Here is a 24,437-nt window from a genome sequence, read left to right as displayed (position 1 = left end):
CAGTTTTGCTCCCCTGATGACACCAGCACTGCCCAATTCCACGGGACCCTCAGGTGGGTGCCTGGCACCCTGATCTCCCCACCTGCCAGACCCTGGCATCCCTCACCACTCCTCCTGCAGAGACCAAACCCTCCAGAGTACAAATAAACCTTTATTTCTCCCTGCTGGAGGCAGGAATAGGTACAAACACCCTCGCTGAGGAGGGGCTGCCCTCCATCGCCAGGACTACACGTCAGGCACACACGGCCAGCCCTGCTCCTGCTGCTCCCCCTTTCCCCCCAAAATATGCCACAGTGGATGCAAGAAGGGATGGGGGGACAGCTTGGGTGTCCTGGCCCTGCCCCGCAGGCCCAGTGCTGGAGAGGGGACACGCTGAGTTCCCCCGTGCTGGCAGGCACCCCATGCCCCCTGTCTGGCACAGTGCCGTGCTGCCAAAACATGCGGGCACCACCTTCCTGCCTTTGTTTTCCCCTTTACTTGTGTCCCTTGGCGCTGGGCTCGGTGACAAATGTGCCACTCACGAGCAAGAGCACGGGTGGCAGCAGTCCCAGCCCTCCCACGACGGGGTACCATGGCCCAACATCCTGGTCACCGCTTGTCCCTTTGGTTCCCGATCCCAGCCTGGCTCTGGGATGAGGAGGAGGAGCAGGGTGGGGGTTCCACGATGTGGGAGTGTGGGGTACCCATCATCTCTGCCACTGGGGTACCCATCATCGCTGCCACCGGGCACGACTTAACCCCCAGGTCGGTGGCCACCCCTTTGGCACAGCAGGTCACGTCACCGGCTGGCCAGGCCCCGGGGGTTGGCCATCGCTCTTCCTGAGGATGACACTGCTGAGCTCCTGCATCAGTTTGTCACTGATGGGTGAGGGAGGCTGCAAGCTCCTCTTCCTGGGCAGCTCCAGGGAGGTCTCTGCTGTGGGGCTGCTCCCCGCTGTGGCTGCCTGCTCCCAGTCCCTGCCCAGCGCCAGGGAAGGCTCCATGTTCCTCTCCAGAGAGGACGTTTTGGTGGGTCTGAGCCCCGGGCTTGGAGCTTTGTTGCTCTCCAGGTTCAAGCCCCTTTCGAGGGACACGGCTTTGGTGACAGAGGGACCTGTGACCCTGTGTGCTGGGCTGGCAGGCAGCGAGGAGCGCAGGGCGGTGGCTGGGGGCTCCTCGGGGAATGGGGATGGCTTCTTGGACCTGTCCACGGGGGGCACGGCCGCCAGCTCTGCCAGCAGCCCCTGGCCCAGGTCCAGCGCCGCCAGCTCGGGGAAGTTCCCCACTTCCTCATAGACGGGATCAATGTCTGCCTCCTTCTCCTGCTGCTCCTCCAGGGAGTCCTGGTGGATCTTCATGGGCTGGGGAGGGAAGGGGGCAGGGTGAGGGGCACTGCCCACACAGCTCAGCTGTACCCTTCTGTCCCCCCTCACCCTGTCCTCCCTGCACTGCCTGGGGATCCTTGTCCCTCACCATGGGGCCGATAGCTGCAGGGGACCTGCCCTCCACCAGCTCCCTCGGCTCAGGCACTGCTGCCCTTCCTTCCCCATGGCTGAGGAAGGGGCAATTTTGGTCCCTGCCTGGGCATGGTCCATGCCACCAGCCCAGCACCCCCTGGCAGAGCGTTCTGGGGTGGGGTGGGCAGGTGGATGCCATGCAGAGCACAAAGCCAGGAGAGATGAGGTTCAGCCCAGTGGCCTTTTTGGAAATAACCTGAAGACAAGGCACACCTAAACCTCTTTCCTCACTTTTCTTCCATTGATAACCTACGGGCAACATGTTCCCAACGAGAGAGGCTCTGGGAACAGGGCTGGACTGGTGTGCTCTTGCTTGCCCACACTGGGACCATGCAGGGAGCCACATCCCCAGGTGGGGAACACGCAGAGCAGTGGGCACCCCCTCGTCTGCCCCACAAGGTGGGCGCATCTCTGAGCGCCCGTGGGATGCTGCAGGTGAGCCCTGGCACAGTGCAAAGCCAGCAGTGGGTGCTCCAGGTGTGCAGGTACTTACAAAGAACATGGACAAAGTCCTTCGCGTGTGCAGGCGGCGCTAGAAACAGAGGAGACAGACAGGGGTGAGCACGGAGAGCGTGGAGCAGGGCCACGGCTGCCTGGGCAGGCAGGGGAGGGGCAGAGGGTGCAGGAGCCTGCAGGCACGGAGAGCTGCCACGGACACGGGCACGGACACGAGCACGGCACACAGCACACACAGCACCCATCGGTGCCTCTCCAGCCCTGCGGTGGCCACGGGGTCTTGGGGCGGGTACAAGGAGCAGGGTGGGTGCAGGAGCACCTGTGGGCAGGGGGAGCTGCAGGGGCTTTACCAGGGTCTGGTTGGCAGAGAGCATGGTGGCGTCAGTGCTGTCCCCGTGCAGGGGCACCAGTGGCATGGTCCCGAATTTCTGCTTGGCGAGGTCGGAGGAGGAGCGTCGGCGCAGGACCACGGGGCGCAGGTCGTCGTGCTGTGTGCAGGGACAGGGTGGGCACGGGGGTCACGCCCTGCCAGCCCCGTCCCAGCCCTGCCCAGCTGGGTGGCACCACCAGCCTGCACCCACCTGAGCCTTGAGGATGCTGGTGGTCCAGTCCCACAGCTCGGCTTGCCCTGAGCACACCAGGTACCTGCAGAGCAAATAGCGGAGAAGCTGCCAGGGAGTGGGGGCACTGGGGCCCATGTCCCCTTGTCACCCTGTCTGTGAGCCTGGGGCTCTCAGGTTCATCTACACCCCACGGGGTTAAATCTCTGAAAATCTCTGCGTGCCCAAATTGCTGCTTTAGGGCGAGGTGAGAGCTTTTTGGGCATCCAGCACCACCCAGGGGCGCTGGGGTGGGTGGGGAGGCAGGAAGGCTGTGTGACAGGGATGTGGGTGGCCCATGGAGCCTGGCTGCCATCCTGTGCCAGGGACAGTGGCCCCGCCACTCTGCCTCTCGAGTGCCCCAGCTCTGCCCTGACCCCAGGGCCTTGTACCACTGCCCCTGGCTGTCCCACGCCCACTAAAACTGGGGACAGATCTCGGCCTCCCCCAGCCCCAGGATGGCAGGGGACGGTACTCACAGCTGCTGCTTGTCCAGGGTCAGTGTGAAACCCCACCTGGAAAGGAACACAAAGCTATAGGGCAGCACTGCCAAGCTCAGACACAGCCTGAGGTCTGTGGGCAGTGGGGCAGGGGGCTGAGCTCGCCCCACGGGCACAGACTTTGGGTCCAGGTGAACTCCAGCAGCTGGGTTTGGGTGCCAGGAGCAGGGACTGAGGGATGGATATCTGCCCCAGTGCCACGGCTGGGGAGGTGCCACTTACTGAGCTGGTGGCTTCAGCTTCTTCCTAATGCCCATGTAAACCTTGGCTGCGTCCAGGGGCCACTCACGCTCTGGCTTGGCACTCTGGGAAAGGACATCCGGTGGGTCAGCCTGGCCTGGTGCCAGCCTCCCTGCCAGGAGAACAGCCACCAGTGTGCCGCTGCTGTCCCCAGGCTCCTCCTGCCACCCCCGGGGCTGAGGTCCATCCCACAGCATCCCTCGTACCCTCTTCTCCTTGAGCAGCAGCAGCCTCCTGTCCCGGATGACGAAGTAACGCTCCTGAAACTTGTTCCCCAGCAGCTTGGGGGGCTCCTCACGGCATTTCAGCAGCCCACACTTGGGGGTTTCACGCTTGGCACCTGCCCAGTGTGGGGACATAAGGGTCAGGGGTCTGGCAGGGTGGGATTGCAGGGGGATCCCACTGTGCATCTCAGTGATGTGCCCCTGATGGCTGCAGGGCAGTGAGCAGGGCAAGGGGAAGCTCAGGCAGAGCTGTCCCTCTCTGGGGACACCCCGAGGGGCTGGGTCCCTTTGTGCTCGCCTTACCTGTGAAGAGACAGCTGCCCTCGCCGATGGGCACCTTCCTCACCAGCAGGTACGCGGCGCTGGGCTCCGGGAGCTTGCACCACTGCAAGGCCTGCTCCAGCACCTTCTCCTTGGGGTGCAGGGGCCGCTCTGGGGACACAGGGACACTGTCACCACTGTGTCCCCTTCCCTGTGCCAGTTCCTGTCCCCTCTGCCACCACCAGAAAGCCACCCCCTGTCCCCCACACCTGCACCTCACCAGCCTGGCCCCTGGGCGATCCCCCCGTGCTCACCCAGCTCCCCATTCTCCAGCGCCTCGAAGGTCAGCCAGATGTCCAGGCTGGCGGCCACGTTGCGCATCTCCAGCACGTGGTTGGTCAGTTCCTCTGCTGTCATCGTGGGGGACACCTGGGGCCGGACACACGGGGAGCTGCGGTGGGTGGTGCAGGATGGGTCCCAGGGGCGCCAGGAGCTGCGTCCCTGCTCACGTGCTCTGGCACAGCCCTGCTTTGGGACTCACCTTCAGGGTGACGCAGCAGTCGGGCACCTTCTGCTCCAGGTAAACCTCGATGATGAGGTCTCCTGCCTGGGAGAGCTGCGGGGAGGTGTTGGTGTGGGTGCTGAGCACATCCCACCTCCCTGGGTTGGAGATGGTGTCCCGGGAATCTGGGGCTGCTCCTCCCCCGGGCAGGAGCGTCAGGGAGGTGGGCACAGGGGAGATAAGAGGGGGAACATCCTTTCCCAAATGAGGATATGGGAGAGTGGGGACTCAGGGTGGGCAGCTTGGAGTGTCCCCATCCTCTAGTCAGTCCCCCCCAGGGGCCCCTGATGTGGTGGGGGCCAACAAGCACATTCCCAGTACCTGGGTGTCCTTCCAGGTGGTGATCAGGCTGTTCTCCAGATCCATCTGGGATACCTGATCCTCGTCAATCTGCCAGAGGAAGGGTGCACAGGGTCAGCGTGGAGCGGGATCCGGCTTGAGGACACAGGGCCAGGATGGAGGGATGCAGGGGCAGAGGTGGGCACTATGGGGGGATGCAAGGGGTCTGGATCAGACCCAGCAGGGAGGGGGCTGCAGGCCCCTGCTTACATTGAAGATGCTGACGTAGTTGTCGATGAGATCTTCCATCACCTTGACCTCGTGCTCCCCTTTGCCATCGGTCTGGAAGAGGCTGGGCGCGAAGAGCAGCGACAGGTTCTTGGTGCTCATCTGGTTGAGGTCTGCACATTTCTGCACCCTGGCACAAGGAGCACAGAGGTGAGGGGCTGGTCCCGCTCAGGGTGGGGTTTCAGCCCCAGCCACCCTCCTCTGCCTCATACAAACAGCCTGGATGTCCCCAGCCCCTCAGCAGTGGGAGCAGCAGTGCGAGTTTGAAAACTGGGCAGTTCCTGTTTTGAGAACTTCCCTCCGACATAAAACCAGACAACGGCGCTACCTCAAACTCTGACTCAAGATGGGAATTGAGTGTTTTCTGTCTTTCTGAGGCACTGGATGACATTTACATCCTACAGGGTGGTGTCCCCTAGTCCCAAACCTCCTGTTGCTCTCCTTGCTGCAGGATGACTTTGGGAATGTTCAAGGTGTCCCAGAACCAGCTGTGTGGGTGGAGCAGGGCATGGGGCCTCCCTGTCTCTTAGGGATAGGAGCCAACACTCCCTGGGCAGCAGAGAGACCCCACAGGGCTGGCTGGACCAGGAGACCCTGATGGGAGGGCCCCACTGACCGGTAGAGGTGCCCGATGAGCGCAGCCAGGGTCTTGTGGTTGAGGCGAGGCAGGCGATGGATGAGCTCCTTGTACCGCTCCAAGCGCTGCGGCTTTGAGGAGATTCCTGCAGGGAGGAAAACCAGATCCTGGCTGAACCCAGCAGATCCAGAGGTGACACGGCACCAAGGCTGGCACCAGGATCCATCCAGAGGAACTCTGGCCCCAGGGAACCTGGCATGGAGCACGTCTGTGCCGCACTGCGACACGAAATAACTTACAGAAGTAGGTTAGATGTAAAAGGAAGGAAAAAGAACTCAAAAAAGTAAACTTAATTTTTTGACTCTACTATATATACAATAATAAAAATGGTAGTGGATTGGAGGGTGAAACTTACTTTTCTAACTACACTGGTCAAATTAACAGTCTATTCATTTTCTCTCCTTACAAAGAAGAATGTAAAATAATCATTATTTACATGAACATGTGTGAGAAAACTTAGTTGAAATATGTAAATATCAGAAGGCATAGGAACTTTTAGAATAACTTTAAAACTCTCAGAAGAACAGGGTGACAGGCCTGGGTGAAGGAGGTACCTGCAGCTTCCTTCCACTGTGGGTGCAGCTCCAGGGTGAAGATGGGATCTTCCAGCTCCCGGAAGAACCTCTTCAGCACGTCAGTGACATCCTCGATGAAGTTGTCGCTGATGCGCAGCTTGACGTTGCGGGCGTCCCGCCGGAACTCCTCCATCAGTACCTTGATGCGGGACTTGGCTCCGTTCTTGCGGTAAATCCCCTCGTGCCGCAGCCCTGGGACAGGGACACGGGGTCACAGGGGCCGGATCCTGCTCAGAGAATCCCTCATGGAGCTGGTGGCCCCGGAGCGGCGCCTCCAGCCTGGGTCCGTCGGCCATCCCGAGGTGCCGGAGGGCGCCGGGGCTGCTGGGCTCACCGTACTGGGTGATGAAGGCGATGCAGGAGTCCACGATGATGGGGATGTCCCCTCGGCTCAGCTGCTGGTCCCTCAGAGCGTTGCCCCGGCCCCCTGCTGACGCCTGGATGTCACCGTACCACGCTGCCGAGTCCGCCCGCGACAAGCCCTGCAGGTAAAATGTCCTGAGAACAACAAGGGCAGAAAAGAGGGAATGAGAGTTGTCCCAGGGGCAGGTTATCCCTCCTGCCTGTGACAGGGAGTGAGGGCCAGCCAGGCTGAGCCAAGGGACACCCTACCCCACCAAAACACCTCTGGAAGGCCCTGGGTCACAGCCCTGCTGTGCCTGTAACTTCCCCACCAGGGATTTGGGATCAGCATCGGCCCATCCCTGTCGGAACCTTGGTTACTGAGAATTTGAGACTTTCTGTGCTGACAGATACTGACCCCCAAGAGAACACTGCATTGACCTGAAGCCGTGGAGAAGGCTTCCAAAATGGAATGATAGAACTGGGATTGTGGGTGTGGAGTTTGAATAGAAGTGTGTAATATCACAGGGTGGAAAACTCAGAGTTTAAGGTTTTAGAATATAGTAATATATATAAAGCAAGATGTAGGTTTTAGGGTGGAGGCTGGTCCTTCTTCTTCACCTTCTTCTTCTCCTCCTTCTCCATGGGTTTGGGTGGTTTTGTGCAATTGGATAAAAAAGTCCGCACTGTGGGCCACAGATGGTTGGTTATTGGGTTAAAAGTAAAAATAATTTAGTTGTTATTTCTTAATTGGACAGTTAATCTTTAAAAGGCCTTGTAGAGAGAGAGATGGGGCTCCATTTTTAGTTTGTTAGAGTGAAGTGCTGTAGCACTCACGGTTTGTGAGACTGTAACATGGATAAGAGCTAATAAACATCTGAGTCCAAACACCTCCCCAAGTGCCTTTGCCCTGGGCAGCAAGCCCAGGTTGCTTGGCTCATTGCCCATCATCCCCACGCCAGGACTCACCTCCCCATCTCCACCAGGACCAGCAGCTCCTTCTTCTCCGGGGTGTCCATGGGGGGAACCAGACCTGCATGGGGGCGAGAAGCTGAGGAGTCAGAGGCACGCAGGGCCGCCCCGCGGTGCCTGTCCCGGGCCGTGCCGCGGCACTCACTGAGCTCCTGCAGCCGCCGCAGGTTGATGCTGTCCTCGGCCCCGTCCTCCTCGGCGGGGCAGATGAAGAGGTGGCTTTTCTGCAGGATGAAGAAGGCCCGCTGCCAGCGCTCGGGGTTCAGCATGCACTTGTAGCGCAGCTGGCCCACGCGCTGGAACTCGTAGCCCAGCAGGCAGTGGCAGCTCACGGGGGTGAACCACTGTGGGATGGAAGAGGAGATGAGAGGGGTGAAGACACCCCCGAGGGCTGACCCCCACGAGGATGGGGGCAGGTCACCAGGGAGGATGGGAGCCCCTGGAAAAGGAGGAGAGTGCTTCCCACAGCGGATGAAGAGTATGGGGAGCTGTGAGGAATCGCAGTAGGGAAGCAGGGACAGAGTCTGGGGACACGCTGGGGCTGGCTCACCTTGCCGATGGCACTGGCCCAGGCTTGCAGCGTTTCGGGCCCATCAGTTCCCAGCTGCTGCACTTTTTCCCCAGTGAGGAAGAGCTCAAGGGTGAAGCGAAACCTGCAGAGGGTGAACCAGCCCATGAGGGCAACCCTGTCCTTGCCCCCAGAGCCAGAGCAGCCACTGCACCAAGCAGGGAGCCCAGCCCTGCTGTCTGTGTGCCCCACGCTTTCTGGGCATGACTGGGGGCACGCCCGGGGGTACCTTTCAGTGGGGGCGGGGCTGGTGAGTGTCTGGTGGGCTCTGTTGACCCCCAGGGAGATGAGATCCCCGCTGTCAATGTGGCCCAGGGGCTCAGTGCACTTCTCAGTCTCGAAGAAGAGCAGGGCTCTCTCCAGGGAGCACCACGTGCGCTGGAAGTCTGCAGGAACAGGGGGTCAGTGGCACCAGGGTGGGCACCCTCTGGCTGCCCTCCCACTCTGCCCACACTCACCCTCTTTGCCCTTCCTGGCCCCTGGGAGCTTTGGGGGCGCCGTGGCCCGGTACAGGTACCCGCTGTGTGTCACTGGCTGGGTGATCTCGTTGTAGACGCCCTCTGGACCCGGGTCCCGTGTGTGGGGGCTCCCTGTGGGACACAGTACAGAGGGTGGCGTGGGAGCAGGCACCCACCAAACTGTGGGTACCAGAGGGAGATCCCCCTCGTGTCGGTGTAGGCAATAGGGTGCGCAGGCGTGGGGTTCCCTGAAAAGGGACTCCAGGGGAGCCCGCTAAATCAGAGATTCCAGAGGAATCCTTCAATAGGGCGGGTCCCCCAGGGAGTCACGGTATCCGACACCCTGAGTGTCCCCGGCCTTGGGCCATGCTAGGAGGGGCAGGGCCAGCAGTAAGGAGGAATTTCCTCCACCACAGCCAGATGGGGCTCGAGGGTCCTCTTTACCTGAAAGGTTCCTGGGCCTTTTGCTCTCTGGTCCCCACCAAAGGTCGGCCCCGGGGGCTGCCTCGCTGGCAGCAGGATCAGAGGCCAGAGCAGCCTCCGAGGACGAGAAGAACTGCAGGATGGTCTTGAGCAGGGCTGGTCCTGCCACTGCAGTGCACAGCGCCTGGGGTGAAACAGGCGCATTTAGGGACCCCGCCCTGGCTCCAGGAGACCCCAGCTCCCTCCCAGGGCTGCTCCAAGGCAGCCAAACCAAGGCACAACCTCCCAAAATCTGCCTGGCATGAGGGAGTGAGCACACACAAACAGGCAGGAGGTGCTGGCACCTCAGACCAGGAGCTGTGGGGTGGCTCCCAGCACCTCGAGGTGTCCCTTACCTGGAGCACCTCCTCCTGAGTGGCGTAGTGGGGGTGGGGCAGGCGGTACCGTCCCTCCCGGTACTTGCGGGTGATGAAATCCCGTCTCTGCTCAGCGCCGCTGTCCGGGGTGATGGCCTCGGCGGCGGGGAGCCGAGCGGCCCAGAACCGGTTGGCTCGGTCATTTCCCAGCACGATGAAGAGCTGTGGGAAAGTCCCATGGTCATGGCGAGCCCTAGGGTCAGCAGGAGAAGCAGGATTCCCAGTGTTCCTGCATCCTGAGGGAGACCATGGGGCTGCTGCCCTGCCAGGAGCAGCCTGGCCCCTGAGCACAGCATGCTCTGGCCTGAGTGCCTCACCTGCACCATTTCATTGCACCCCGAGTGCCTCACCTGCACCATTTCATTGCACCCCAAGTGCCTCACCTGCACCATTTCATTGCACCCCGAGTGCCTCACCTGAATGATTTCATTTTACCCCCGAGTGCCTCACCTGCACGATTTCATTGGACCAGACGCTGGTGTCCAGCTTCAGGCTTTGCACCTTGGAAATGTTGGAACCCAGGCTGCGGTGCTGCCCTGCAGGGAGCAGGAGAGTCAGCACCCTCACCTGCTGGGGAACTGAGCCCCAAGTTATGCCCACACCCCAGGCAGCACCATGCCTGCACAGCCTGCCCCAGCCCACACCCGAGGATGCCCCTGTGCCCCCGGAGTTGTCCCACCTGCACACTGCTTGCAGATGACCACGCAGAGGTTGATGGATGCCCAGTCGGGACTCTGAGCCCAGCAGTCGGCGCAGTATTTGTTGGCTTTGTTGGACCAGATCTTCTCTGCCACCTCGTAGTCGTAGAGCATCTCGGCGATGGCCTCCTGCAGCGCTTCCATCCACTCCCGCTTCTCCCGCTCCGACTCCGCCACGAAGCTGGGAGGACCAGCACAGCCGGAGCTCAGGGGGCTGCAGCCACCAGCACCCAGGCCCAGCTCCGGGCTGCTCCTCCCTGCTCATCCCCCCTGGATGCCAGGATACCTGAACGTTTTGGAGGGGGTGATGAGCTCGAAGCTGCGGCTCTTGGCCTCGCGGATGGTGGAGCCGCGCATCTCGATGAAGCACATGGCAATGCCCATTTTGAAGAACTGCAATGCAGAGTGACAGCGCTCTTGGTTCTGCTGGGCACCACCCTGGGCCCGCCTGTGGTGTCGGGGCTGCAGCCACGGCACCTCCAGCATCACGTCCCTGCTTTGCCCGGACAAGCCCCTGCTGCTCTCTCAGCCAATACCTTCAAATACCTTCAAATGAAAGGCAGGTTCTGCCCACAACCCCTGAGATGTGGCCACCCAGGTGTCCTGGGCTGTAAGATGTGGTTTAGGGTGTGAATTCCATCACCATCTCTCAGAGCTGGGGCAGTTATCCTCTGCTCATGGGGCAGTTTTCTTTATCTCTCCCACAGCCAATCCTCCCTCCAGGAGATCTCTTCTGTTCATGGCCACTGAGTGTCCCTGCATGGCTGAGAAAATTCCAGCATCCCATGGGGAGAGGCTCTGCCCAGGGGAGGAGCCAAGAATTCCTACCTGGATACAATCTGACCTTGGAACAGCACAGCAGCCTTTGCCCACTGCATTCCCAGAGGAGCAGCTTTCTGCCCACTGCATTCCCAGAGGAGCAGCTTTCTGCCCCATTGCATTCCCAGAGGAGCAGCTTTCTGCCCCACTGCATTCCCAGAGGAGCAGCTTTCTGCCCCACTGCATTCCCAGAGGGAGCCCAGGCCCATCTCCAGCAGCCCTGGAGCTCCAGAGGAAAACTCCAGCCTTGTCCAGGCTCCTGCTCCAGCAGAAGCACAGCTGGCACTGCAGGAGGGCTGAGCCCCCATGGAATGGCACTGCTGCCACCACCCTGACCCACAGCCTGCCAGGGCCTGCTCTGACTCTGGCAGTGGTGTTTTGTATTACTGCATTTTTTTATTTTATTTTATTTTAATTTTCTTCCCTAATAAAGAACTATTATTCCTGCTTCCATATCTTTGCCTGAGAGCCCCTTAATTTCAAATTTATAACAACTCAGAGGGAGGGGGTTTACATTTTCCATTTCAGGGGAGGCTCCTGCCTTCCTTAACAGACACCTGTCTGTTCAAACCAAGACGCCAGGTCCCTTTCTTTTGGGGATTCGAGTCAGGGGCACTCATAAAACAAATGCAACCTCAGCCAACTCCTCAGAGCTGATGCTGCTTAGTGCACAGCAGGCAACCTGGAAGTGAGGTGACTGAAATAAAAACAGGGGTGCTAAGAAAATTCATCAGGAAGGAAGTGAGGTGCTCTGTGGGCAGCAGCAGCAGCATGGGAGGTGACAGGGACCAGCTGTCACTGTGAGGGCCCCTTGCAGCAGGTGTGTTTGCTGCTGATTCCGTGGCCATTGATCCAGCTGCCCTGGGATGGATTGGGATGCTTGGTGTGACTAAGATCAAAATTCCTGGTGGAGATGATGATGATTTGGTGATAGTGAGAAGACTGGGAGGGGGATCCTCTCCTGGTACCCATCACTGCTGCCCTGGGTAGGATCTCCAGCTCCTTGCTCTGCCATTCCCTTTTTCCTGCCCACCCATTTCCTCTGCTCTCCCTTTGGCCCTGGCTCAGTTCCCTCCATCCCTCTCATCCCATGTGGGGGTCTGGCCACAAACCTGCTCACTCTTGTACAGCCACATCTCAGGCAGGCTCAGGGCTGCAAAAACCTTGGACTTCTGGCCCTTCAGCTCCAGGGTTCCTGATTTCTGGCAGTGGGCAGTGTTGGCAGGCCGGGGCCGGGACCCCACCAGGCGCTGCTCCATCACCTTCTTCTGCAGCGTGGAGCACCACTCATTCCTCTGGGCTGGGGACCAGGCAGGAGGGAGCGGGGCTGAGCCCTTCCCAACAGCCCTGGCACAGAGCAGAGCACCCAGAAGGCAGGCAGGGGGTGTTTTGGGGATGGGGTGAGAGCTGCCTGCAGGATGCTCTGCCTGGGAGAAGGGAGGCAGGGATGGCTCCTTAGGGCTGGGGGGCCCTGGCCCAGGTTTTCACTCACCCTCATTCTCAGCGCGGAAGACAAAGATCCGATGGCTGGTGATGACCTGGAACTTGTTGTCCTTGGTGGAACGAGCCATTTCGATCACAGACAGTGGGATCACTCCTTTGGGATAGGGCTCCTGGAACGAGCCCCAGGCGGAGTTACCCCCTTTGCCCTTCCCACAGAGCACCTCCATGACCTGGCACATCCTCCCACTCCCCTGGGCGCTCTGCTGGTGCTGCCTCACAGCACAGCCTGCGGGCACAGCAGCCAGGTGGGTGCTGGGGGTTCAGGAAGGGGTGGATCCATGGCCTGGACCCTATTTCCAGCAGGACCTCCCCTTTCCTGCTCCCTGTTGGCAGAGGGACCCTTGCAATCCTGGGCTCCCTATGGCTGAGGCTGTGCTGGGAGCCTGCCAGGCATCGGCTGCTCCACCCTGGGGGTGGCAGAGCACTGCTGGCTCCTTCCAGGAGAACAAGGGGAGGCCAAGGGGATGTGGCAGCTCCCCAGGGGGTGCCGAGGTTCAGCCGCCCCACCCTGCCCCACTGTGCCCCTTGGTACCTTCTCGCTGCTGAAGTACATCAGGTTCTTCCCATCGAAACGGACGTAGCGCCTCTGGAAGACATAGTTCCTGTTGGGATGGCAGAAAAACTGTTGGGAAGGGGATGATTGCCCCTCACAGACCCTTCCTCCTCCCAGGCACAGCTGCACAGAGGGCACCCAAGAGGTGCCTCTTCCAAGGGGAGCACAGTGACCAGTGCAGCCACCTCGCCTTGCCCAAGGGAGCTTTACCTATGGGGGCTGCCCCTTCCCTGGAGGTGTTCCAGGTCAGCTGGACGGGGCTTGGAGCAACCCGGGATAGTGGAAGGTGTCCCTGTCCATGGCAGGGTGTGGAATGAAATGATCTTAAGGTCTCTCCCAGCCCAAAGCCTGCTGTGATCCCGCGCCTGCCCCACGTACCCCTGTGGGGACAGCTTGTCCAGCCAGCCACTGAGCATGGTGGGCCGGGGCTCGGACAGCGACGTGAAGCTGGCGTACGGGGAGATGGTGAGGTCATCCAGGAGCTCGTCGGGGTACAGGTGGGCTGGCAGGCTGAACGGGGCGCCCTCGGGGCACGGAGCCTCCACGGTGGAATATCCCTCGGTGTCGTTGTGGGCGATGCGCTCGATGAGCCGGCTCCGGCTCTCGTCGTCCTCGCTCCGGCCCTCGCTGCTGCACTCGCTGCTCGTCCTGCGGCAAAAGGGGCTGGGAGGGAGCTGGGCAGCACAGCGTGGTCCTGGGCAACCCCACCCCGCCTGGGGACACCTGGCACTGCTCCTGGCCTCATCCCGACCTGCTTGGGGCACCCGGGGATGCTGGGGTTTGCATCTCTGGGAATGCTCAGGAGCCCCGTGGCCACCAGCAGCCCAAGGCTCAGCCAGTCCTACGTGATGGCACAAAGGCTGGGGATTCCCAGATTTAGGGAATGTCACATGGGCCACCACCACATGTCTCCAAACCCCTGGCATCACCTCCTTCCCCTCTTCACAGGCAGTGAAAGGAAGCCAGGCAGATTCCCAGTCCCATATGCCGCTCCCTGCTGCACACCCACCCCGGCTGCTCCCTCCCTCTGCCCCTCCAACATTCCTGGTGCTGTGAAACTCCTGCCACGACACCTTTGTGCCTGCTCTCGTGTCCAGACAAAATGCTGGGCTGGTGGAACTCCTGCAACCATCTCCATTCCTTGGGAAGCCATGCTAAACCCCCAGCCAGCCCGGCTGGGGCTCTCCAGCCGTAACAATAAAAGGAAATTATAAAAATAAACTGCAAAGCCTGCCTCTTCCCATCAGCCCTCTCAGCCAGGCGTTTTTCTTTCCCTGGAAAGGAAATGTGCTGGAAAATGTCTGACAGTCCCAGGAGGTCACAGGGAGCCTGCCCAGGTGCAATGGTGATGGGCAGGAAGATGGGCAGGGATGCCCCAGCACCCACAGGAGAGCATCCATGCCAAAGTCCCCTGTGGAATCCAAAGCCAGGGCGAAGAGAAGGCTCCTAAAAAGGCAACAAGGATGATCCGAGACTTGGCCCAGCTTCTGTCTGAGGAGCACCTGAGCAAACTGGGCATCTCCAGGGGACAGAGTGAGTGATGGGGGCAGGGCCATGAGGAGAACTGAAAGGACTCTCTTGGCCATCACTGCTTCAGCCTCAGAGGCTGGAAGCCAAGGAGCAAGGTGCAGAAGCACGTGGGAGAGGAGCAGGTGAGCTGTGGGAATCCTCCTTGGAGATGGAGACGTTTTTGGAGAAGAAACCCAGAGAATGTGAGAAAGTGTCTCCAGTGTAAGTTCATGAGAAGCTTCAGGACCAGGAGAAGGACCCCAAACACTCCTAAACTCTCCCAACGCCTGGTTTTGGGCACTGCCTCATTCTAGGACAGACCCTAGACAGGCACATTGGACATCAGCTGTCCCTGATCCACATGGGACAGGAGCAAGTCCTAAATCTGCCTGGGAAGATGCTGGGCTGGAGCCATCCCAGCTGGGGTCTGCTCCAGAGAAGCGGGGTAGTGATGGGGCTGAGGAGGGGATGGAGAGGGAAAACGCCTGTGTGGCTCCAGGAGAGACAAGAAATGGCCCTGGCTGGCCGCGAGGCTCGGAGCACAAGGAAAATCGCTGTTTAATCAGCACAACAGAGCCTTGGCAGGGTGACTCATCTGGCTGGAATCCCGGCCTTGTCTGCAGATGCTTCAGGAAGGACTGGACAGGGAACGGTGTGGCTGGAGGACTCTGAGTCACAGAGGCAGACAGCAGCCTTGAGAGCCAGGGCTGAGTGGGAGGCAGACCCACGGCATGGGTCAGGGCAAGAGGAAAACGGGAAAAAATCCGTGGCAGCCCCTTCCTGAGCTGGGACTTACAGTCAATGAAGCTGTAAAGAGACAGAGGGCACTGAGCATCTGGCAGGGACAAGCAGAGCCCACCCACGGTGCCTGGTGAGTCTGACCCAGTCCCCTGAGCTCTTTGGGGTGACACGGACGCTGCTGTGCCACCTCTCTGTCCTGCTGAGACTGACGGCAGGGCACCAGCATTTCAGGGGGCTGAGCATCACCAGCGTGGATGAAGGTGCTCAGACTCAGAGCAGGTAAATCCCACCCTACGTTCCTGCTGCACCCTCAGAGACCCAGCTCCCAGTTTGCAGGAATTTTGCATTCATCTTCCTTTTACTGGAGATATTTTCTTGCTGGTGAGGTGGCTCTGCTCACCCCTGACGCTGCCACTGCCACACCCCAAGCTAGGGAGCAGCGTGGGCCAGACAAAGCTCCCCCAGAACAGGGCAAGAGGGGTTACCACAGGTAGGAAAAGGGGCAGAAGGGTCTCTCTGAACTGGGACTGGGAAATATTTCCCATGACAAGTGAATTGGTGGGCTGCAGAAGACGCCTGGTGATTCCCAGTGACACAAGGATGAGGACTGGAGAAACACCAGGGCTGCGGGGGAGGATCAGGAGGTCCCACAGAGGCAGCAGAGCTGGGGCCAGGGCTGGCCAGCAGCCCCCCAGCAGCTGAGCAGGATCCCACAGCTCTGCTCCAGGGAATGTGCTGGGACCAGTGGGGCTGGTGTGGGAGGAGAGTACAGGAGCAGCTGGATGATGGAGTCTGTGAGCACAGTGCAAAAAGTTCTCAGAGCTTTTCTGTCTCCTCTTCCTCTCTCCACACCCCAGCCCTGCTTGGGCTGGGAGGAAAAAACCTGCCCCTGACACTGCTGATGGTCACATCCTGCCTCTTCTCAGCAAGGCCAGCTGCAAAGTCCCACAGCTGCGAGTGCCTGGCCAGTTCCCTTGGGATGCTCTGGATCCCAGCTCCCGGGAAGCCACTGGATGCAGACAGGTCAGTGCCCAGCTCCTCTCTGAGCTGATCCAGAGGCTCCACAGGAGATTTCAGTATTTCTGTTTACATGACTGCAGTCCCCAGGTATTTGCAGTTCCCCATCCGTGGCTGTGATCTGTGCCACTGCATCAGGTGCCACCGCGGTGCCACACACCCAGAGCACGAGAGGCACTGGGAGTGTCCCCACACGGGGCAGAAAGGCGGGACATGGACGGGCACTGGCCAGCAAGGCCACAGCAGAGCTGAAGGCCACAGAGCTGCAGCTCACCTCCTCCTCTCTAAGCAACACAGGAAAAGGAACCCTCCCCATCTGAAATGGGAAGAGCAGCTTTCCTTCCTCTTTCTGAGATGCTATCAGGAGTTATGGAAAGTACATTTCAAAAGTGTTTTAAAGGTGCCCCTCACAATTTCACTGCCCACCACCACAGAGTGACTGAGCAGCAGATACTGATCTGATGCTGCTGGAGCCTTCAGGGATTGCACAACCCCTCATCTGGAGCTTGGAGCCATCTAATTCCTGAGTAATCCCCGTCCCTCATGGTGTTTCCCTGATGCCAGAGGCCAAATCCGGGTTCCTCTGGGTGTACAGGTGTGCAGAGCCACTGGTGCTGCCCCAGCTGTGCACTCAGAAATCCCTTGCCAAGCACTGTCCCCCAAGGGCCAGCCACCAGCACAGCTCCTTCTCATCTCCAAACCCGTTAGCTCTTCTGGAGACTGCTGATACCATCCCAGACACTCCTGATCAGCTCTGCCATGGGCTAAAAACCCCCATCCCCTCTCAGGCTGTCCCCAGGGCTGTGCCCTGTCCCCTGATGCCCAGCCCAACCCCTGAGGAGCTGATCCCTACCTGCAGCCTTCTCGTTCCAGCTCTAGCTCGGACAGGGCCTCGTAGCTCTGCTCAGAGGAGATGCCAGCACCCTGGGAAGAGAGAATGGTCACATCTCCTGTCCCCTGTGCCCTGTCCCAGCCCAGACCCCCTTAGCCTGCCTGGCCTACAGTGCAGGGGCTCAGCCTGTGACCCTAACCCAGAAGAGAATCCCAGAATCTCCTGAGCTGGGACACATCCAGTCCAACTCCAGGCTTTGCCCGGACCCCACAACAATCCCCCCTGGGCATCCCTGGCAGCGCTGTCCAAAGGCTCCTGGAGCTCTGGCAGCCTCGGGGCCGTGCCCATTCCCTGGGGAGCCTGGGCAGTGCCTGGCACGTCTCAGGGGAGAACCCTCCCCAGGCACTGCCCGGCACCGTGGCCTCACCAGCTGCAGCTCCTGACTTCAGCAGCTGGTGGGATGCAGAGTGACAGCAGGGGACAGCCACCACCCCCACAGTGTCCCCTCACCTTTGGCAGGGCCACATGGCCAAAGATGGTCTCGCTGTAGGGGCTGACAGGAGTATCATTCACCTCTGTGGGCAGAGAGGGGAGGGGAAGCATCAGTGGTGAGGGAGAGAGCAGCCAGGACTCCCAGTCCTTGAGAGGGACCCCCGAGCCCACCACAGTGCACCCCAACACCAGGGCGTGTGACACAGTGACACGGGTGGGGTTGGGCTCTGCCTGGAATGGGCCCCCCCGGTCCCCGAGCGAGGCAGGAGCTGGGGCAGGGCCAGAGGACAGGCAGGGGGTGTGGGTGACCCCCTGTCCCCCTTCCCGGGGACACCGGGGGTCCCTGCTGGGCCCCGGGGCTCTCACCTGGCTTGCCGGTGGGTCTCTGTGGGACGGGGGGCAGGGCCCCGCTGGGCCAGCCGGGACTGCAGGAAAACAGGACAGGGGTTACTGCGGCTGCACTGGGGGGCTCTGGTGTCCGCTCTGGCTGGGCAGGAACCGCTGGACGCTGCTCCCGAGCCCGGCTTTGTCCCCTGGAATGTGCAGCATCCCCTCCCTGCCCCCAGTGCCCTCCTTCCTCCCTTCTCTTCCCAGCCCTGGGACTGCTGGGATGTTTTCTGGGGCTGTGGGACATTTCCCACCACAGCATCTCCCCCCTCTGGCATCTTCCAGCAGGAGGCAGCCCCAGAACCTCACACAGGCCCCCCCTCAGCATGCTGGGGACCCCCAGCCCTGCTGCCAGATGGGCAGAGCAAGGGCAGCAGCCCCTCCCTGCATCCCGAAGGAGCCATCGGGGGGGCCCAGGGCCGTCCTGTCATCTCAGAGGGATCCCAGCTGCCACATCCAGAGCTCGGGGAAGGCACGGGGAGCGTGGTGAAAGGGGCTTGTCAGCACCTGGAGGCAGGCAGGGCCAGCTCTGGGGTGGGTCCCGGGGCTGGGGGGCTCTCTGGACCCTCATCTTTGTCTGCTCTGCCCCCCTCCGCTCCCAGGGCTGAGGGAAAGCATCGGTTTACTCAGACCTGCCCTCCGGCTGGGTGTGCTCCTGTGGGGACGGAGCGGGGGGCTGAGGGACCCCCTCACCCCGGGGCCCATCCTCCCCTCCCGGCTCCTCCGCGGCTGCTGCCGGGCGCTCGAGTCCTTCGTAGATGACGTTGGACACCATCTCCAGCCGGGCCTGCCCCGAGCCCGGCTGCGAGGAGGCTGCCCTGGGGCACGGCGAGGGGTCTCTCCTGGCCGGGGCGGGCAGGGCAGCGCTGGGGGCCGGGGGACCCTCCTGGGCACTGCCAGGGCTGGGCTCAGCTGCCAGGCCCCTGTGTCTGTGCCGTGGGGGGACGCACGGGACGGACGGGGGGGATCTCTCCGCTGTGTCCAGGGTTTGTCCGTGGCCCGGGGATGGCCGTGTCGCCTCCCGAGCGCTGTCCCGCCCTCTCAGCCGGGACGCTATCGCGCCCATGGCCACGGCTGTCCCTGGAGCAGCGCCGGGCTCCGGGCTCTCCAAATCCGTGGAGCTCTCTCCTGGCACAAACCCCTCGAGTACCACAAAGGCTGCTGGTGCCCTCTCGCTGCCCGGGCCGTGCGCTGGCACCGTGGAGCGTGCCGGGGGCACGGGCACTAATCCCTGCTCCGGCTTTGAGCGAGGGAAAACCGTCCTCGGCTTGGGAACGGGCTTCACGGCGGGAGGAGCAGGGTCCTTGTCTCCAGGCGATGCCTGGCTGGGCACGGTGACACGCGGCTGCGTCCCAAAGGCGTCACTGGTCCCTCCCGGCTCTGCTCTCATGGCATCCTTGCCCTCCTGGGGGGCATCCAGCACCTCCGTGCCTCGGGAACGGCTGTCTCCTGCTGCAGGTCTGCCCCGGGATTGGCTCAGCATCCGTGTCTGCTGCGCCAGGGTGAGGATCCGCTTGCGGTGCCCGGTGGCGGTGATGCCGATCTGCTGCAGGTGGTGGCTGTCCAGAGAGGTGGCATCTCTGGCCACATGGTATCCGTGCTGCTTGAAGACATCCCGGTACCTCTCCAAGTGGATGGTGGCCAGCCAGTCTGCAATATCCGAGTCAGGGCCGCACGGGGAGCTCATGGCCCTGCGGTGCCTCCGCGACGGATGCTCAGCCCATCATCTGTGCGAGGAGGGGAGAGAGGGGCTGAGGAGGCGGCAGGAGGGGAAAGGGGGTGGGTTCAGCTGCCGCGAAGGGCGCGGATCCCGCGGCTGGGAGCGCGGGATGCTCCCGGAGGTCCCCACACCTCGCTGCTGTCCCCGCAGCCGCTCACCTCCTGCCAGCTCCAGGAGCCGGCATCCTGCTGTTCCCCAGCCCCAGCCTCTGCACCCCTCCCCGGGGCTGCCGAAGCCGGATCCCGGCTCCGCTTTGTCGGCGGGGCCGTGACCCGAGCCCGGGCAGGAACTGAGGGTCCGGGGCTCACGGGGGAGCGGGCGGTGGGGCAGACGCCGAGCGCCGGGACGCGCCGGGCTCCGCGGGGCCGGCGGGCGGGCCAGAGCCGCGCAGCCGCGGGGGTGTCCCGGGCAGATAACGGGGGGAGCAGCGGGGCCCCTCCCAGGGGATGATGAGCTCCTGTGCCGGCCAGCTCGGGGAGGGCTCTGCGGCCGGAAGGGCCAGACCATAATCTCTCTCTCTCTCTTTCTCACTGCTGGCGAGGGCATGGGAGAGGTCAGCATGACTCACGGGCAAACAGAGGGGGGACAGCCTCCCACCCACCCACCCAGCCCCGGCCGGGCCGGACCCCCCACTGCCAGCGCTCGCACATCGCCCAAAGGCACGGCCGGGCTCGGGTGCCAGCAGGGACGCTCAGCCCGAGATGAGTCGCCAGCGCAGCCGGGGACAGAGCCTGCTGAGGGCCTTTTTCCCATGAATCACGCAGCTCCGCACTAAACCATCTGTGCTGACTGTGCTGCCACTGGGTCTTTTTCCAGTTCCTCCATTTCCCTCTATTGTTCGGCTCAGGCTTCCTTCCTGCTGCCTGCACGCTCCCACGCATCCCCTGCCCCCTCCCGCAGGAGCCGCATCCCAGACCCGGCCGGGGAGAGCCGGCCTGAGCCCCCGTGCCCAGCACGGGCCCGGCCCCGCTGCCCAGCTCCGCCTGCCCAGGCAAGGGGTGCGTGGGTGCCAGGGGGAAGTGCCCTGGGAGGCTGCGGTGTCCCCGAGCACGTGGGGGACGCTGTCAGCGAGGAGGAGGGACAGCCACGGCAGGGGCTGGGACACGGGGAGCAGGACAGGGGGACAGGGCAGCTGCCAGGCTGTGTAGGACCGACAGAAAAGGCAGGGCAGGGCAGCGATGTCTCACAGCAACGTGGGCTGGGTGTCTGTGCCGCAGGGTTAAAGGGCTGTACCCATTTCTGTACCAGCAGCTGGGGCCAAAATGGGGCAATTTCCCTCTTTTTCACGCCTGTATCACCCTGAGGGATCTGAGGCTGGCTCTGCCCTCTGCCTGCCCTGCCTGGGGCTTCTCCAGTGAGGAGATGGCTCCTGAGACCTCCCCGTTCCTGTGGCTCTGGGGCCGTGCCAGGCACCATGCTGTGGTGTAGCCCTTTGGGGCAGTGCAGGGCATGGGCAGTGACACTTGATGGGCAGGTGGGCACCATCCCTGTGCCTACAAACCCATGGCCAGTTGGCACAGTGAGCATGGACTGTCCCAGTCTTGGCCCTTCCCCATTGTCCCCAAATCTGTCCCATCCATCTCCTGCCGCCCCCGCGGTTGTCCCTCACCTCTGGCGGCCCGCAGCCCCCGGGGCCGGCTCCGGCGGAGCAGCACGGTGGCAGTGTCCTGTGGGCTCCGGGGCCACCCCGCTCTGGGCTCCGGGGGATGCCAAGGCAGTCCCGTGCAGGAACTGCTGCAGGCTCCGCAGCACCCAGCCTGTGCCTCCCACTGCCGGTCCCTCCTCCAGGCCAGCCCTCTGGTCCCCATCCCTGTCCCACCCTCTGTCCTGTCCCTTCCCAGGCATGACGCTGCCCCGGCTGTGCTGTGCCCTGTCCCTCAGCCAGGCCCTGCCTTCCTTTGGGCTAAACTGGGGAAAACAGGCTAAGATATTCATGCTGATGAGGGGAATGGGAGGGCTGGCACTGGGGCCGGGTGGGTGAAATGTTGGGAAGATCAAAACCTTTGTGCTGTGGGGATGCTGGGAATGCAGCACCTCATCCCGCTTGTGCCCTGTGGGCAGGGGGATGTGGAGTGAGCTGAGGGCAGGATGACAGCAGGGGCTGGGCTGGAAGAGGGACACCCAGTGGGATTCTCCTGCAAGGAGCCTGAGCTTTCAGCACAGCCTGGCCCAGCTGCTTTTAACACAACACCTCTTGCAAGAACCCTGGCAGGGCTGGCTGTTGGTCCAGCTCAGCTCTTACCCAACCTTGAGGGTGCCAAAGGCTGATATCTCACGCCTGATGCCATGCTGATAACCTCTCCCTGCTCTGTGAGGGCCCAGAGCTGAGCAATCCCTTGCTCCAATGCCAGCAGGTCCTTCCCCCCCCAGCAGTGCCCCCAGAGCCTCTGTGGGGGTGGTGTGGGAGGGCCACCCTACAGAAACCCCTGTGTGCAGTTCAGGGGGAAAGGCACTCACCACAGGCTGCTGCTGCAAAGCAGAAGCAGAATTCAGCACGAGGCTTTTGCCTTCCTCCCCTTTCCCCAGCAGCTGCTCCAGCAGGGAGTGACACATCCCCTGGGCACGGGTGACCCCATGGGCCCACTTGTGGGTGGGGTGTGGAGACCCTCAGGGTGCAAGGGGACCCTCAGGGTGTGCAGGGACCCTGTGGCCCTGCAGGGCAGACCGTGCCATCCCTCTGCCTCGCAGAGGAAGCTGTTAGACCCTGCTGTTCTTGGGAAGGCTGCTGAGGTCTGTGGTGTGGCTGCGAGGGACAGAGCACAGATGGGTGTCACCATCTCCGTCCTGCTGTGCTGCAGGCGTTGCAGCAGTGAACACAGACTGGAACCCTGCAGCAGCTCCACAGACAGAATCCTGGGCAGGGTCAGGCTGGAAGGATCCACAGTGGCTCCTCTGGTCCAAATTCGCTGCTCATACAGAGCTCAGGGCACAGCAGGGTGTGCTCACAGCTCTGCAATGTCCCCAGGCAGGGACACCCCACAGCCTCTGCACCATCTGCCCAGGGCTGGCACTGCCCAGGGCAGCAGTTCTGCCTCCTGGGCAGGGGCAGCTCCTGGGCTCAGGCCCTGCCCGGGGCTCTGGGGCCATCGCTGGGCCTGGAGCAGAGCCTGGGGCTGCCCTGCCCTCCTGCACACAGGGATGGACAGACAGGGGGACACAGGGACAGACAGGGGACACAGGGACACACAGGGGACACAGGGACACACAGGGACACAGGGACACACAGGGACACAGGGACACACAGGGACAGACAGGGACACAGGGACACACAGGGACACACAGGGGACACAGGGACAGACAGGGACACAGGGACACAGGGACACAGGGACAGACAGGGGACACAGGGACAGACAGGGACACACAGGGACACAGGGACAGACAGGGGACACAGGGACACACAGGGACACACAGGGGACACAGGGACAGACAGGGACAGACAGAGGGACACACAGGGACACACAGGGGACACACAGGGGGACACAGGGACACACAGGGGACACAGGGACAGACAGGGACACAGGGACAGACAGGGGACACGGGGACAGACAGGGGACACAGGGACACACAGGGACACACAGGGGGCACAGGGACAGACAGGGGACACAGGGACACACAGGGGACACAGGGACAGACAGGGGACACAGGGACACACAGGGACACAGGGACACACAGGGACACACAGGGACAGACAGGGGACACGGGGACAGACAGGGACACAGGGACACACAGGGGGCACAGGGACATGGGGACAGACAGGGACACACAGGGGACACACAGGGGGACACAGGGGACACAGGGACACACAGGGACACACAGGGGGACACACAGAGACAGATAGGAGCAGCCAGGGGCAGCTAGGGACACACAGGGATACCCAGGGATACACAAGGACACTGAGAGACACCCAGGAACACTCAGGGACACCCAGGGACACTCAGGGACACCCAGGGCTGAGGCCCCTCTCACTGGGGCTCCTCTCCAGGCTGAGCAGCCCCAGCTCCCTCAGCCTTTCCTGGGCACGGAGATGCTCCAGGCCCTCGCTCAGCTCCAGGAGCTCCTGTCCCTGCTGTGCTGAGGAGCCAGAGCTGGGCACGGCACCCAGAGGTGCTGGGCACAGGGGCAGGATCACCCCTGGCCTGCTGGCAGAGCTTTTGGGAGCCCTCAGAGCCTGCTGCTGGGAGCAGTGCTCCTCCCTGCTGCCAGGAGGGCAGGGATGGGCAGCGGGGGAGGGAAATGTCCCTGGGACATCCTCACGGTGGCAGGTCACTGTCCTGGCAGGGTTGATGTGCCCAAGGACAGGCTCTAGCTCCCACACCCTGCTGGCTGCTGACAGGGCAGTTTGGTGCAGAAAACCTTCTCCACTGCTCCCTTCTCCCTCCAACGTCACCGAATTCCTGAATTTGGGGCTCTGTTCCCTTGGCAGGAGGAACCCCTGCTCAAGCACCTGGTTCCCCAGGGGGAGTGCTCCTTCTCAGAACCCATCCAGGACTTCCCCCACCCATGGGACCATCCCGGAGCCCCAGAGCTGGCACAAGGAGGGGAGCAGGGCACTGGGGCAGGACACAGGGATGGGATGTTTCCCGAGAGCTTCCTATCAGCCCATGTATTGCAGAGCAGCTTTCAAAGCCTCTGCTTGCTCCCAGGGTTTGCCAACCTGCTGATGTGATTTATATTTATTTATATTTATATTTATATTTATATTTATATTTATATTTATATTTATATTTATATTTATATTTATATTTATATTTATATTTATATTTACATTTATCTAGACAGCAGGATGTTTGGGCACAGGCACAGAGACCTGTCCTGGTCACAGAGCAAGAAGGTCATGCCTGCTCCCAGGAGGAGGCAGATGGGCAGGATC

The 24,437-nt window shown here is 61.6% G+C and overlaps 1 protein-coding gene across 2 annotated transcripts; it reads right to left on the bottom strand.

The window, feature by feature from the left end:
• Positions 1–153: 153 nt before the first annotated feature.
• ARAP3 (ArfGAP with RhoGAP domain, ankyrin repeat and PH domain 3) lies at positions 154–21,263 on the bottom strand. 2 transcript variants are annotated; one of them, XM_053991381.1, is made up of 34 exons: positions 21,177–21,263; positions 18,480–19,574; positions 17,827–17,885; positions 17,479–17,543; positions 16,990–17,060; positions 13,248–13,517; positions 12,849–12,918; positions 12,306–12,426; positions 11,926–12,113; positions 10,281–10,387; positions 9,976–10,175; positions 9,747–9,832; positions 9,276–9,458; positions 8,902–9,064; positions 8,458–8,589; positions 8,229–8,385; positions 7,982–8,084; positions 7,577–7,775; positions 7,429–7,492; positions 6,452–6,615; positions 6,097–6,309; positions 5,522–5,627; positions 4,888–5,035; positions 4,660–4,728; positions 4,318–4,392; positions 4,091–4,205; positions 3,819–3,947; positions 3,498–3,631; positions 3,274–3,356; positions 3,031–3,066; positions 2,534–2,597; positions 2,303–2,440; positions 1,990–2,028; positions 154–1,340 (listed from the first exon to the last, which is right to left on the bottom strand). In XM_053991381.1, the coding sequence occupies exons 2-34, from the start codon at positions 19,532–19,534 to the stop codon at positions 774–776; spliced, it is 5,373 nt and encodes a 1,790-aa protein (XP_053847356.1). In that variant the 5' UTR covers positions 19,535–19,574; positions 21,177–21,263; the 3' UTR covers positions 154–773. The 2 variants fall into 2 exon arrangements, with proteins under 2 accessions (XP_053847356.1, XP_053847357.1); XM_053991382.1 differs by lacking the exon at positions 1,990–2,028.
• Between the last annotated feature and the right edge of the window lie 3,174 nt (positions 21,264–24,437).

Source organism: Vidua macroura, chromosome 15 (assembly GCF_024509145.1).
Source record: "Vidua macroura isolate BioBank_ID:100142 chromosome 15, ASM2450914v1, whole genome shotgun sequence".
Lineage (NCBI taxonomy): Eukaryota > Metazoa > Chordata > Aves > Passeriformes > Viduidae > Vidua > Vidua macroura.
This window is presented reverse-complemented; position numbering and strand designations above follow the sequence as displayed.

What these genes read in the sequence shown, in the direction of transcription:
- ARAP3 (XM_053991381.1), bottom strand. Translation starts at nt 19,534, where the DNA reads ATGAGCTCCCCGTGCGGCCCTGACTCGGATATTGCAGACTGGCTGGCC. An exon ending in ACTGCTGCGTCACCCTGAAG is followed by an intron (nt 4,206 to 4,317) that starts GTGAGTCCCAAA and finishes GTCCGGCCCCAG; the next exon opens with GTGTCCCCCACGATGACAGC. An exon ending in CCAGCATCCTCAAGGCTCAG is followed by an intron (nt 2,441 to 2,533) that starts GTGGGTGCAGGC and finishes CCCTGCACACAG; the next exon opens with CACGACGACCTGCGCCCCGT.